The 14,495-nt window shown below is 64.6% G+C and overlaps 2 protein-coding genes and 1 long non-coding RNA gene across 3 annotated transcripts; 2 read left to right on the top strand and 1 right to left on the bottom strand.

The window, feature by feature from the left end:
* Positions 1-2,607: 2,607 nt before the first annotated feature.
* FDPS (farnesyl diphosphate synthase) lies at positions 2,608-5,317 on the top strand. The gene is made up of 9 exons (XM_083878777.1): positions 2,608-2,797; positions 2,950-3,090; positions 3,158-3,238; positions 3,326-3,448; positions 4,032-4,120; positions 4,280-4,352; positions 4,460-4,537; positions 4,614-4,748; positions 4,959-5,317. Exons 1-9 carry the CDS (start codon positions 2,654-2,656, stop codon positions 5,157-5,159), a joined length of 1,065 nt encoding a protein of 354 aa, XP_083734903.1. The 5' UTR covers positions 2,608-2,653; the 3' UTR covers positions 5,160-5,317.
* LOC310919421 lies at positions 3,109-4,722 on the bottom strand. Its single transcript, XR_014591825.1, has 3 exons — positions 4,623-4,722; positions 3,505-3,640; positions 3,109-3,222 (listed from the first exon to the last, which is right to left on the bottom strand). It is a non-coding gene; the product is annotated as an uncharacterized lncRNA (long non-coding RNA).
* A 540-nt stretch (positions 5,318-5,857) lies between the features above and the next one.
* Positions 5,858-12,403, top strand: RUSC1 (RUN and SH3 domain containing 1). Its single transcript, XM_083879094.1, has 9 exons — positions 5,858-7,886; positions 8,202-8,306; positions 8,745-8,821; positions 8,972-9,146; positions 9,254-9,359; positions 9,446-9,492; positions 9,744-10,764; positions 11,070-11,198; positions 11,878-12,403. Exons 1-9 carry the CDS (start codon positions 6,332-6,334, stop codon positions 12,044-12,046), a joined length of 3,384 nt encoding a protein of 1,127 aa, XP_083735220.1. The 5' UTR covers positions 5,858-6,331; the 3' UTR covers positions 12,047-12,403.
* Positions 12,404-14,495: the final 2,092 nt, after the last annotated feature.

The raw sequence follows: 14,495 nt of genomic DNA, 5'->3' as shown, positions 1-14,495 counted from the left end.
CCTATGCTCCTGTCGCCGCCGCCCCTGCCCTGCGCCGTGGCCCGGTGCTCACGCGGGTGGAGGCTGGAGGGGCTGGGGGTGCCGGCCGTGTGCGGGCGCAAGTTTAGCCACCAAAGACCATGAGCGTCCACTCTTGCACTCACGGCAGTCGATGTACAGAGCTTGTAGTTTTCATATCGCAGAGAATTTAAGAGCGTTTTTTTATTTTTGGTCGTTGTATATAATGGATTTAAATAATAAAGAGAGATTCTGAGCTGGTCTGGGGGAGACTCCTTCTGTACCTCCTGCGACCCCACAGGACGCTGCCTGGGGATGGGACAGGACCCCAGCTCCAATCCTGGCCCTCTGCAGAGCCGGAAGCAGCCAAAACACCCTCGGGAGCCATCGAGGGGCCTCTCCCAGGCCCCACAGACCTGGGTGGTGCAGCAGTAGCCCAAAGGCAACAGGTCCCCTCCCACCCACTCCAGTCCCTTTCGGTCCTGGGCAGATTAATGTTTAATCTTAGGTTATTTTCCCCTTCCATCTCCGTTCCCTTTATTGCGGGGGGGAGGGGCAGGTTTGATACCGCCTGATTGCAGAGCAGACTCGAGGCATTAACGCGATTAAATGAAGGTCACACAGCACAAGGTGGGCTGGGGCACCCAAGCCACGGCACTGCGGCGTTTGCGGCACCTGGCGCAGGGCACAGCCGTGCTCCGCCTGCACCCCGGTCACCTGCCACGGCTCCCTCAGCACCGCGCAGCCAGGACACGGGCCCAGGCCAGGCATGGCCACAGGCTGGACACCGGACACGCTGGCAGAGGGCACAGGCAGGATGAAGGTGCGGGCAGAGTGCGGGCAGGACACGAATGCAGACAGGACACGGGCAGGGCTCAGCCAGGACACGGTGACAGGCAGGACACGGGTGTAGGCAGGACACGGTGACAGGCAGGACGAGTGTGCTGGTGGCCACCCCGCTGTGCCGGCCCGCTCTCCCCGCTGGGCCCGCCCGCTCTCCCCGCTGTGCCCGCCCGCTCTCCCCGCTGTGCCGGCCCGCTCTCCCCGCTGCAGCCCCGCGTTACCGCGGCAGCCCCAGCCCGCAGGACGCTGCTGGCGGCCCCCCCTGCCCCCCGCAGGAATTAGGCTCCGTGACACACGAAGAGCTCAATGCTGATTAGCGGTTTCTCTCTAATTTGATTATTTCAGATTACGCTGCAGCCAGCCTGATTAAGGGGGCGCGGGACTGCTCTGCGGGGCGGCCGGGAGCAAAAAGAGCATTTTTTGGGAATTAATTCCATCATATGTCCTATTTCTATTCCGATAGTCTTCCATCCAGTTCGTGTCCATCGGCAGGGCTGACGGCGCGGGCGGCCGAGGCAGCGGAACTGGGACACGGAACCGCGTCCCGGGACACGGCAGAGATCCGCTGCTCGCCTGGGCTTGAGGGCAAAGCCCCGGGATACGAGGGCCCCGCAGAGCCCCGGAGGTGCGGGGAGAGCCCCCCGTCCGTCCCCGGTTCCCTCTTCCAAAGGACACACATCCTGGAGCCGGAGGCTCTGCCCCGAGCCCCCGCGTCCCTGGCGGCTGCGGGAGGGAGATTAGAGGGCACCACAGAGAGATTAATTAACGCGGGTGAGCCGGGATTAGGGGATTCGGGGCGGACGGGGCGCCCAGGCAGGAGCTGCGGGCAACAGCGGGAAGGTGTCAGCGCGTCTGCCCACCCAACGCGTCCTTGGCCTAGGTCACCCCTGCGGTGTCCTCTCGAGGGTCGATGGGCAGCTGGAGCCCCCGGGGCCGGGGTCGCGCCTGCTCACACAGGTGTGGGGTGTATCCCACCCTCACGGCACCTCACACTTGTACTGCATCCTATACCTGTACAGCACTACACCCGCACAGCGCCCACTCAGTGACCCACGTCTGCACCGCACCCCAAAACTGCTCTGTACCCCATAACTGCTCTGTACCCCATAACTGCTCTGTACCCCATAACTGCTCTGCACCCACACCTGCAGAGCATGTCATCTGCATGACGCTGCACACCTACACTGCACCCCCCCCAGCCTCACGGTACCCCACACCTGTGCTGCACCCCAATACCTGTGCTGCACCCCACACCCGTATGGTATTCCACATATGCACGGACACCCGCACCTGCGCAGCGCCCCAAACCCACCCTACAACCCCACAGATCACATGGCAGCCCCTACCTGCGCCCCACACCCCTATTTTTCCCCCAGCTCCAGAGCACCCCATTCCTCTCCCGGTGACCGGGCACGCCCCCTGAGCACGCCCCGCCCCAAGCCCCGCCCCTCAGTCCTGTTACGCCCCCGCGCCAGGCCGAGCGCTCGCTCCATTCTCCTTCTCCACCAATCACCTGCTTCGGTCTCGCCCCTTCCGCGATTCTATTGGCTGAACCGTCTTGGGCTCATCCTCGCATGATGAAACTGCCCAATGGGCACTACTCCAGCCGCGTCCCCTCCAGCCCCCTCTCAGACGCGGGGCACATTGGGAGTTGTAGTCCAGTGGCGGTGCTGACAGGGGCCGCGCCCGTGCCTCGGGACTGCGCGTCCCGGCGTGCCCCGCGCGGGGGGTGGAGGGGGTCGACGGGGCGGGGGCGGGGTCGGCCGGGCCGTGGAGGCCGCGGGTGGCAGCGGCGGGATCGTGAACCGGCACCATGAGCGGCGGCGGTGAGTCCAGGGCGCGGGCAGCGGGCGAGCGCGAGGAGTTCGCCGCCTTCTTCCCGCAGATCGTCCGCGACCTGACGGAGGACGGGCTGGGGCACCCGGAGGTGGGAGACGCCGTGGCGCGGCTGAAGCAGGTGAGTAAGGGCAGGGGCGGCGGGACCGGGGTGGGGAGCGGCGAGCAAGGGGCAGCGGGCGAGGAGCCGGGACGGGGGTGGGGTGGGAAGGGCCGGCGGGCCGGGACGGGGGGCGGCGGGCCAGGGCTGCTCACGTCGCCGCGCTCCCGCAGGTGCTGGAGTACAACGCGCCGGGCGGGAAATGCAACCGAGGGCTGACGGTGGTGGCCGCGTTCCGGCGGCTGGCGGGCCCCGCGCAGCAGGACCCGGAGAGCCTCCGCTGCGCCCTGGCCGTGGGCTGGTGTATCGAGCTGGTGAGAAACGAGACCCTGGGGATGGGACCCCCGGGGGACATCCCGTCCCTAATCCAGCCTCTCGCAGTTCCAAGCCTTTTTCCTGGTGGCTGACGACATCATGGACGCGTCCCTGACCCGCCGGGGGCAGCCCTGCTGGTACAAGAAGGTGAGAGCACTCAGGAGGCCCCTGTTCACGGGAGTGTCCCCTGGGAGTCAGGAGGCTTTGTGACACCTCCATGCCTTCCTGCTGCAGGAGGGGATCGGGCTGGACGCCATCAATGATGCTTTTCTCCTGGAGTCGTCGGTGTACCGGCTGCTGAGGAGGTACTGTGGGCAGCAGCCCTACTACCTGCACCTGCTGGAGCTCTTCCTGCAGGTGAGCCTGGCTCCCCGACCCCTTCCCGGTTTCCTGGGGTCTGGGCCTTTCCTGACCTTTGACAGCGTGCGGATCTCAGAGTGTTCCTCAAATTCCTGGGCATCTTGCTAGACATGCCTTTCCTTTGGACTCAAAGAGGTGTTGAAATAGGGCTTGGGATCTGGACTGTGGTGATGGGACTTTCCTGGAGGACTGTGTGAATAAATCATGGAATCACAGACTGGTTTGGGTTGGAAGGGACCTCAAAGATCATCTTGTTTCATGCCCCCCCTACCATGGGTAGGGACACCTTCGGCTATCCCAGGGTGCTCCAAGCCCCAGTGTCCAGCCTGGCCTTGGACAATTCCAGGGATTCAGGGGCAGCCACAGCTTCTCTGGGCACCCTGTGCCAGGGCCTCCCCACCCTCACAGGGAACAATTTCCTTCTCATATCTCATCTAAATCTCTCCTCTTCCAGTGCAAAACCATCACCCCTTGTCTTGTTACTTCTGCCCATGCAAAACATTCTCCTCCCTCTTTTTTATAAGCCCCTTAAGTGCTGGAAGGCCACACTGAGGCTACAAATCCTTTCTTTCCTCTCCAGACAGGCTACCAGACCGAGCTGGGGCAGACACTGGACCTCATCACTGCTCCTGTTTCCCAGGTGGATCTGAGCCGGTTCAGCGAGCAGAGGTACGGAGGGGACGGGCAGAGCTTGGTCCCTTCCCAGCCCTGCTGGACACAGCTGAACCTGGGGCTGGTTTTTGGGGGGCTGCTGCTGCCCCCTTCTGTCCCTGAGCTGCAGGTGGGAGAACCCAGGCCTTGGGGCTGAGCCTGGTTCCTCTGGCACAGGTACAAGGCGATTGTGAAGTACAAGACAGCATTTTACTCCTTCTACCTGCCCGTGGCCGCAGCCATGTACATGGTGAGTCTGGTGGGAACAGCTCAGGAGGGCCCTCACCCTCCTGCGAGCCTGTCCAGGAGGGCAGGTCCTGCAAGGCTTTATCCCTGTTAATTCTTCCCTCCTGTCAGGCGGGTATTAATGGTAAGGAGGAGCACGAGAATGCCAAAGCCATCCTGCTGGAGATGGGAGAGTTCTTTCAGATCCAGGTAGGAGGTGGTTCTGCGCCCCTTGGTGCTTGTCAGGTGCTGGCTGTGGCACTCAGGTGTTCCCACTGTCACACAGGATGATTACCTGGACTGCTATGGGGACCCAGCACTGACAGGGAAGGTTGGCACTGACATCCAGGACAACAAGTGCAGCTGGCTGGTGGTGGAGTGTCTGCGCCGGGTCACGCCAGAGCAGAGGCAGATCCTGGAGGTGAAGACTGGGATCGCACAACTGGGAGAGGGGAGTGCCAGAATGTACACCTGGAGGGCCAGGGCTGTCACCTGGCTGGGAGGAGGGGGGTGAGCACTACAGGAGGACAGCACAGAGAACAAAGCTCCTGAACAAACTCCAGCTCCATCCTGATGGAGCAGCAGCGCCATGAGCTGGGATGGGCCCTGACTCACTCCAGGGTTTTCTCAGGAGAACTACGGCTGTAAGGAGCCCGAGAAGGTGGCAAAGGTGAAGGAGCTTTACAATGCACTGGGCATGGAGGCGGCTTTCCGGGAGTATGAGGAGAGCAGCTACCGCCGGCTGCAGGAGCTGATTGGGAAGCACGCCCAGCGCCTGCCCCGGGAAATCTTCCTGGACCTCGCACAGAAGATCTACAAGCGACAGAAGTGATGGAGGGACCTGGCAGGGGGCTGGGCTCAGTCACTTACTGGCTGGAGCCGCTCCCTGCCCTGGGAGGGGCCGGGGGCGGGTTGTGGAAGGTGCGATGGGATGGCCGGGGATTCAGCGATCTTTCCCCGGCCGTGTGTCAATAAACATAAGTTATTGTAGCTGCGTCGCTGCCTGGTGTTGTCTGGGGACAGGGCTGGATGGCGGGGAGGGGGATGCCCGTGCTTTCCGGGGTGGGGGGATGCCCGGAGCACCGCCCCCGCCGGCGGGGCGGGACCGGGCGGCTCCCGGAGGGCGGTGGCGGGGCCGCGGCTCCTCCCTCCCTCCCGCAGCCGCATTCGCCGCCGCAGCGCCGAGGTGAGCGGGGGACGGGGAAGGGGATGGAGTCGGGCGGGGGCTGGAGGGGGATGGGGAAGGCCGCGCCCAGGAGGGCCGCTTCTGCTGCCTGGCCGCCGGTCCTCGCCCTGTGGCCGGGGGATGCTCGGGGCCGGGGGATGCTCGGAACCGCTCGATGCTCAGAGCCGCCCTCCCGCGGTCTCCGCTGCCCATTCTCTGCCCGGAGCCTCCAGCAGGTGCCTGGGGCCCGGGCTGGCCCCCGGCTAAGGCCGGGCCCGGTGGTGGGTGGCGGTTCTGCAGCAGTTCCCAGGGCCGGGGGCTTCCGGCCAAGCCCCGGTCCCTGAGCACTCGCGGTGCCACCGCCCCCAGCCTGGACAGCACCACCCCCTCCCCCCCAGCCTCCTCGATGATGCTCCAAGGGCGTTTTCTCCTTGACGGCATCCCCGAGATGCTCCCGACCCTCCGGAGGGAACCCAGCCCCGGAGCAGCCGAGCTTCCTGGGATCATTCCCAGGCCATGCTCCAGGGGCCAGCGGCTGGCTGCAGTCCCTGCCCGGCCACAGAGCCCCAGGTCCGGCGGGAAGCTGTGGGGCAGCCCCTCCCTCGGGCAGCCCCTCTCTAAGGGCGCATCCCCATCTCTGACCCCCAGACCCTCGTACCGGGCCCTGTCGCAAGGTCACTGCCATCCCTCTTCCCCCGGCTGTGCCTCTCCCTGCATTTGTCCTGCTGTGTTCTTCCCTGACCAGGAGGGTGTTTGGTGCTTACAGAGAGCTGGATGGTCTGAAGAGAGGAGCTGCTGGCCTTTCCTGGGAGCCCCAGCACTTCCAGTGAGGCAGCACCATGCTGGCTCCAAAGAAAGGCCTCCTGTGCAACCTGAATCACATCCACCTGCAGCACATCTCCCTGGGGCTGCACCTCTCCCGGCACCCCGAGCTCCAGAACACGGATGGTTCCACCGGGGGGGGAGACCAGACCGGCTGCACCCAGTGCCCAGAGAACCGTGAGCCAGTGGATGCCAATTCCAACAATCCCTCCATGAAATGCTGCTGTTGTGAGTCTCACACTCCAGAGCCGGAGACGCTCGGGCTCCAGAACCAGGCAGTGCAAGAGGATTTCCCCTGCCTGCACAGCGGAGACGAGGAGGAGGCGGCTTCCCCTTGTGATCCCCCTTGTGATCTGGATTCTTCCTCCTCCTCCTCCTCCTCTGTCAGTAGCTGCTCGGATTTCAGCTTGGATGACTCCCCGGTCTCGGTGTACTGCAAGGAGTTCTCCAGAGAAGAGTCCCAATCCCCTGACAAGCAGCTCAACGTCATTGCCATAGAAAACGCCCAGGATGGAGAGCCTCCGGCTGACCAGGACAGGACGTGCGATGGGAGAGATGCCAACCACAACTCACCGGTGCCTCGGAGAGCCACCGCCGTGGCCAGCAAGAGCCCGGACAGCCTCTGCAGCGACAACTCGCTCGACTCCCACTGCGATGAGCTCTCTCCCGGCACAGCAGCACAGGACACCACCGGCACCTGCGCTGACCTAGACCCCAACTGCAACCCTCTCCCTGAGCCCGATGCTGCGCCTCCAGCACCGCCGCCTGTGCCGGAACGGCGGGATCCCAGGATCCCGAGCAGCGCTCCGGAGCCGCGGCCCCGGCCCGGCGGCCTCCCCCCGCCCGTGCCCCCTCGCCCCCGGCGGCGGCTGCAGATCCTCAACGCGCACAGAGCGGAGCAGCCGCTGGGGCCGGTGCGGCCGGCAGAGCCCAAGGCCGGCCCAGGTGAGCTCTGCAGAGACACGGGCACCAAGACCATCACCTCCTTCCACGAGCTGGCACAGAGGAGGAAGAGGAACGTGTCTGGGCCCCCGCTCGCCCAGGCCAGGGTTGACCGCAGCGACTGGCTGATCGTGTTCTCGCCGGACACGGAGCTGCCCCCCACCAGCGAGCTCCTCTCCGGCACCGCGGGCCAGGAGCCAGCCCGGCCCCAGCCCAACCCTCAGCCCCCGCCGCAGCAGGACGGGCCGGCCAGGCCTCCCGGCCCCAGACAGAGAGAGGTGACGACGTTCAAGGAGCTGCGGTCCCGCAGTGCCGCCAGGCAGCCCAAGGGCCAGCGGGCAGAGCCGGCCCAGCTCCCCCCTGTGCCCCCGGGGACGGGCGCGGGCTGGGGGGCCCCCGCGCCCTTGGGGGGACAGGTGCTGGCACCCGGTGACGGCCACCAGCTGAGAAGGAGACCCCGGCCCAGCCTGCAGCCCATCGCGGAGGGGCAGCCCAGAGATGTGGAGAAGGGGGGGCTGCCCCCAGGGGAAAGGGGGCTGGGCACTGCCCCGGTCCGGAGGCTCGGGGGCCCCGGCGGGGACACCGCGGTGCCACGGGCGGCCCAGAGAGGAGACGAGACCTGCCTGGGGGGTGAGTCTGGGTCCCTCCGGGGTGAGCCGGGGGTTCTGCCTGGGGGGGCTGCGGGGCCGGGTGCTCGTCCCGGGGCGCTGGGAGCGATCCCGGGGCGCGCGGCCCCGGAGGTGCCGGGGCTGTCCCGCTCCGCCCCGCGGCTCCCAGCGCGCTTCTTCCGCCGCGGGCCCGGCCCCGCCGCCCTTCGCCCCGCCGCCGGCCCCGGCTCCATGAGCCGGAGCGACCCGGGCCCCGCCGCCGGCCCCGCTCCTCCCCCGGCCCCGGGCAGCGCTCCAGCCGCCCCCCCGCCTGACCCCGCTGTCCCGCTCTCTCCAGCCAGGCCCGAGCCGCTCGGCCCCGGAGCCGCCGCTGGAGCCGCCGCCGGAGCCGCCCGACCCGGCGGGGGGAGAGCGGAGGGGGCCCATGGAGAGCGAACGAAAGGTTGGGACAGGTCTTCCCCGGAGCCTCGGCAGGGCGGGGGGCGAGGAAGTGGGACAGAACGGGGCGGGAGGGGAGGAGGGGGCAACGGGACCCCCAGGGTCGGGAGGGTGCGAGGGGCTCCTCCTGGGGCGGGTCGGTGACTTGGGCACCCGCAGCGCTGGGCTGGGGCAGGGGAAGGGCACGTAGGGACAGTGAAGGCAGGGGCAGGCAGCGCTGCCTGCAGGCCCGGCCCTGCCCACCCCCGGCAGGTGCTCCTGTCGAGCCGGAGAACGCGGGTCCAGCCGCCCCCGCAGCCCCCACGAGGGTCTCCTGCCTGCGGCTCCGGCCCGGCTCGGTCACCGTGGGCGCTGCAAGGTCCGGTGCTGGTGTCCGGGGCTGCTCGGTGCCCGGTGGGTCCCTCCGTGCTGACCTTTCTCTCTCCTCTCCCTCCGTCCTCAGCACTGCTGGTCGCCATCAGCTCCGCCGTGGACAAGGTCATCGCCCACTTCAGCACCGCACGGAACCTGGTGCAGAAGGTGAGAGCTGGGCTGGGCAGGGCAGGGCAGGGCAGGGCAGGGCGGGAGGGGGTTTGGGAGTCCCAGGGGTGGGATTCCCCATCCCTCCCAGCAGGATCAGGGTCAGGTGCTGCCCTTCCCCTCCCTCCCCTCTCCTCGTGCCTCCCTCAGGCCCAGCTGGGGGACAGCCGGCTCAACCCTGACGTGGGGTACCTGCTGCTGCACACCCTCTGCCCTGCACTCTACGCCTTGGTGGAGGATGGGCTGAAGCCCTTCCAGAAGGATGTTATCACAGGCCAGCGGAAAAATTCCCCCTGGAGTGTGGTGGAAGCCTCTGTGAAGACAGGTGAGGGTGAGGCTGGGGGCATCTCCAGGTGCCTGGAGCTCTGTTGTAGCCTGGGCTGGGGGGATGTGTGCCCTGGGCAGTGACTGTCTGTGCTCTGCACCCCACAGGCCCCAACACCCGCTCCCTGCACTCCCTGTGCTGGCACGTGGCCGGGCTGGCCCCCCTCAGCAGCACCAGGCAGAAGTTCCATGCCTTTATCCTCGGCCTCTTGAAGTGAGTATTGGCCCTGCCAGCCCCACTGCCAGGGCAGGTTGGAACTGGCCCAGGGGTTCTAATCTGGGTTCCCTTTGTCTTGTTAGCATTAAACAGCTGGAGTTGTGGATATCTCACCTGCAGAAGAGCCCAGGTAGGGACACAGTGCCCAGGAGCTCCCTCCCCAAGCCTCCTCATCCCTGCCAGGCTGATAATCCCACTCTGGGGTTGGGATACATCCATGCTTGGCTGGAGTTTCCCTAGTGGATCAGGGCATCATTTTCCATGGTGCATCTTCAGCACAGAGGGTGTTCTGACTGACAAGGAGAGCCTGGCTGGCTCTTGGCAGAGATGTGGCAAGGACAGGGCATTCTCCGCCTGTCTCACCTGTCCCTGTCCCCACAGGTGTGATCTCTGTGCTTTACTCACCCATGGCCTTCTTCGCCCTGAGCCAAGGCCCTCTTCCCCACCTTGCTGACGAACTGCTGCTGCTCATCCAACCCCTCTCGGTGCTGACTTTCCACCTGGACTTGCTCTTTGAACACCACCACCTCTCCGTGGATGTCCGGCCCTTGTCCCGCCGGTTGGAGTCTCCGCTGTCTCCCGGCCGTCGGCCTGTCCCAGCAGGGGGGACCGTGTCCCTGGAGGGCCGGAGCGGTGCTGCTGGGGATGGCCTGGAGGATGAGACCTCCCCCGATGCTCTGGGCAGGGTGGGGGGCACAGGGGGAAGCACAAGGGCCCAGTCCCAAGCAACCATGGGTGGGCTGGTCCCTGCCCCCCCAGTGGGGGCTGCCCTGCACCAAACCTTCCAGCACGTGCTGCGCTGGGGCGACCAGCTCAGCCGCACCTTGCTGGGATCTGACACCTCCCCGGAGAGTCACGGGCCTGAGGAAGGCACTGGAGGCACTGCTGGGGCTGGCCTCAGTGGCTGGTGGGGCCAGCTGAGCCAGAGCTCCAGGATTTACACTGCTCCTAGCAAGGAAAAGTTTCCCTTGGTCTGGTGGACGAAGCTGCGGGCGGCTGCGGGGGATCCCAGCCCAGGCCAGGCTGCGCAATCCCAAACTTCCGTGAGTGAGCCCAGAGGCACGGAGCTGCAGCTCCTTCAGACCAAAGTTGGCCCTGAATGCTCTGGCCTGAAGCCCAGCAGCAGCACTGACACCTCAGGGACCTCCTCCCCTGAAGACCTCTTCTTGCCCACTGGAACTGGAGCACTCACCAAGCTGGATGATCCCACTGCTGGAAAGAATCTCCTGGCTGCTTCCCCAGAGCCTCCTGCCAACAGGAACCAGGCAGCACCTTCTGGCCCAGAGATGGGTAATCCTCCTAGTCCTGACAAGGGCAGCTGGCTGGGCCGGCTCTTTGGAGCCACCAACCCCTCATCCAGGAGCTTCCCTCCCAGCCCTGACACCGTCTTGGCCAGGTCCAGGTAAGACCTTGGGCAGACAGAGGGGGGAAGAGGCGTGTGCTGAGGGTTTCTGTGCCTGGCTCACCACGGTGGCCTCGTGGGGATCTTGTACTGCCCCTTGTCCAGGGTCAGTGCCCTTGGAATTAGTGCATGTCCCAAGTGCTGCTGCTATCGTGTTGTTCAGTCCTGTGGAGCAGTGGGAGCTCACGGGGAGGCACAGTGGTGCTTGATGGCTCCTTGTCAGCTCCCAGATCACCAGAACAGTCTGAGATAAACAGCAGGAAGAGCTCCCAGGCGAGCTTGTGGCTCCCTTTGCTCTGTGGCAGGAGACCGTCCCACTGGCTGTCCCCCAGCCCGCGCGTCCTGGCCGGGGTGGTGAAGGGTCTGGCGTCCGACAGGAGCCGCGCTCCGGAGCAGCCGGACAGGGGCACGCCTGCCCCGCCCCAGGCCCGCAGGTGAGGCAGGGCTCGGGAGTGGGCAGGGCTGGGAGCTGCTCGTGGGGTTTTCTGGAGCGGGGAAAGCCGGGGCTGCTCTCATACACGGCCTGGGGATCCCAAGTGTCTCGCTAGGGAAAGGCACCGCTGCCCACTTGAGCCATAACTGCATCCCTGAGTATCCCCCTCCTCTGCTGGGCTTTGGGGGAACCTGAGCCTCTGCCCACCCGGGATCAGCTGTTTTTCCCAGGTGTTTTGGGGACAGTTTTTAGCATTTTCTTGTGTACTTTGTGGATTCATGGCAGCTTGTTTGGGGCAAGCATGTGGCAGCTGTGACCCCAGGCTGTGGCAGGTCAGAACAGCTCTGTGGAAGTGAGCAGGGCAGGCATGTGGCCATCCCAAACAGTGTTTGGGCTTCTTCCCTCTTCCCCATCCTCGCTGGCTCTGACTCCGATAGCCCCACACCCCCTCGGATGTCCCCACACCTCCTGCTCTGCTCCCACTCCCCGGGGCTGCTTGGCAGGACAGCTCTGTCAGGTGGCTCCTTGTACAGATCCTTCCTCAGGGGACACCTCTGCCTGAGGAGGTCTCTGGTTCAACCCAATTCCCTCCCCCCGAGTGCTGTGGGAGCCTCTGAGGGTCCTCGGGGTCCCGGGGTGGGGACTCCATCCCCGACTCGGCGATGACGTTTGTGATGCAGGGCAGTCCGGGCGCTGTGTGACCACACGGGCACCGCCGACGGGCACCTGAGCTTCCAAAAAGGGGACATCCTGGAGCTTCTCTCCACTGTGGATGAAGACTGGATCCGCTGCTGCCATGGAAACAGCACCGGCCTCGTTCCCGTCGGTTACACGTCCCTGATTTTGTGAGGAGGCGGGAGGGACCTGAGGAAGCAGCTGAGCTTGCCGGAGCGGGTGCCAGCTCCGGGAGGGAATGTCTCCTGCCACGGCTTTGCCACCTCCAGGCCTTCACCACCTCCGGGCTGGCGGCTCCCAGGAGACCCTGCCCTGTGCCTGTCACTGCTGCATGACATCACCGTCTGCCACCGTGTCCCCCGGAGCCGCTGGCGCTGAGCCGCGGCTCCTCTTCGGGGCTGCTCCGGCTCGCGGTTCCTCGGCTGCCGCCCACCCCTGTGTGTGCCAGGGCAGGGACGGGTCCTCTCCCTGCTCGGCCCTCACACTGCCCCGTGTCGTCTCCGTGCCGTCGTGTCCCGTCACCGCTGCCACCTCCACGCGCCCCGCTCTGCCCCGGGCCGGCCCCGCCACCGGCGCGCAGCCCCAGCGCTCTGTACATAGTTGTAACCACAGGAATGAGCTCGATCCGCGGGGAAAAGCTGGAAATAAAGGTTGTGAATCACGTGTCCACGTGTGACAGTGAGCGCTGGGAGTGGCCCCGTGGCCGATGTGGGTGGCCCGGGCCGGAGCCGGGACTGGGATGAGGAAACGCTCCAGTGGGAGCCGTACAGGCTGTGCCGGCTCTCGGCAGCCCGGCTGCCAGCCAGGGAGAGCAGGGAGGCCTCACGCCCCAGCAGAAGGTGTCCAGGCTCCTCCATAGCGTGGGAGAGGCGGCTGCAGCCTCCCAGAGCCAGGAATATCCCTGGAGAAACTGCTGGGAACCAGCCCCAAGCCGTGGGAGCTGCACTGCACTGGGAACAGCCCAGGTCACTGATTTAGTTATTTATATAACTTCGACTGATCTTTTCATGGCCCAGAGGATGGCAGTAGGGGCTAAATGGCTCCAAGTTTTCCATGTTTTTGTCATCGCTTGTGATTTCATCCCAGAATTTACATTTCATGCTGGGCTCCCCAGTGAAATAAAGGTGTGGCCGTACTGAGGAGTGGCCACACGGCAGCAGCAGCCTGTCCCCAGAGGCAGTTTTGGGCCTCTGCTCCCTCCCATGGCCGAGGGCCACGCTTCACCCTTCTGACTTCCCGTTTGGGTGGCAAAAAGCCGCTGTGTCAGCCCCCGGGCCGGGCTCTGCTGCCAGGGTAAAGCTGCTCTCCTTTCGCTCTGCTCTCATTTTAACTTCTCTCTCCGGAATTTTTATTCTCAGACGAGTGACGTTATATCCTAATTGGAATGTTCCTTGGCTTGCCTTAAGGAGGTTTGATTGAATTCCACAGCTGCTTCTGGACTTTGAAATGGGGTCATGCCAGGAGGGGAGGAAGCCAGGTGGTACTTCCATTTTTTTTTTTTTTTTTTAAATTTTTTATTTTTTTTTTTTTTAAATAAACAGCCTTGGCCTGGGGCCTTGGGTCTAAAAGGAGTGTAGAGGTCAAGCCTGGCATTTTCATGGTCATATAGAGTCAGACTGGGAAAGAGAACATGAAAAATCAGGTTCCACAGAAGGGATGTTGAGGGGAAGCTGCTTCATTCATTCCTGAGGGACCCTGGTCTCTCTCTGCAGGTGCCACAGTCAGACACAGCCCGGGGGTGACAGTGCCCAACCTGCCACCCATGCAGGACAGAAGGGCTCCAGGCACTGGGGTTTATACCCTGGGAATAGGCACCAAATCTGTGGATTTAATGGCTCCTACCCCAATTTGCCTCACACGCAGCCACAATCACAACCCCTGTGACCCCACGAGGTGACCGTGCTGCCCCCAGCCCTCCTGCCACATCTGCACCACCACAGAGCCACTGGGGTCACTCTGAACCCTCTGAAAGGCTGCTGAAGATCCGGCACCTGAGTGTTCCCATCCCAGGTGGGTGTTCCCGTGTTCCCATCCCAGGGGGTGTGTTCGGGAGCCCCTCGGGAGTGTAGCCGGAGCCTGTGCCTGATGCCCCAGCCCAGAGCTCTGAGTGCCACCTCCAGGAGCTCCTCAGACATCTCCAGGGATGGGCACTCCAAACCTCCCTGGGCAGCCCCTGCCAAGCCCTGACCACCCTTTCCATGGAGAAATTCCTGCTGCTGTCCACCCTGAGCCTCCCCTGGCCCAGCCTGAGGCTGTTCCCTCTCCTCCTGTCCCTGTTCCCTGGAGCAGAGCCCAACTCCCCCGGCTGTCCCCTCCTGTCAGGGAGTTGTGCAGAGCCACAAGGTCCCCCCTGAGCCTCCTTTTCTCCAGGCTCAGCCCCTTTGCCTGGAATTCTCCCTCAGGAATTTTCCAGCCCCTTCTCCAGCTCTGTTCCCTTCTCTGGACATGCTCCAGCCTTTCAACCTCTTTCTTGTCACAAAGGACCCAAAACTGACCCCAGGGTTTGAGGTCCCTCAGCAGAGGCAGCAAAGGGCACTGGGGTCATACTGGGACACGTCCAGGCCAGGTGCCATCGGCCTTTTGCCCACCTGGGCTTGTGTCCAGCTGCTGCCCCCAGCACCTC

This window comes from Zosterops lateralis, assembly GCF_965231275.1.
Source record: "Zosterops lateralis genome assembly, chromosome: 27".
NCBI lineage: Eukaryota > Metazoa > Chordata > Aves > Passeriformes > Zosteropidae > Zosterops > Zosterops lateralis.
Note: the sequence above shows the minus strand (reverse complement) of the source record. Positions and strands in the feature narration are given on the sequence as shown.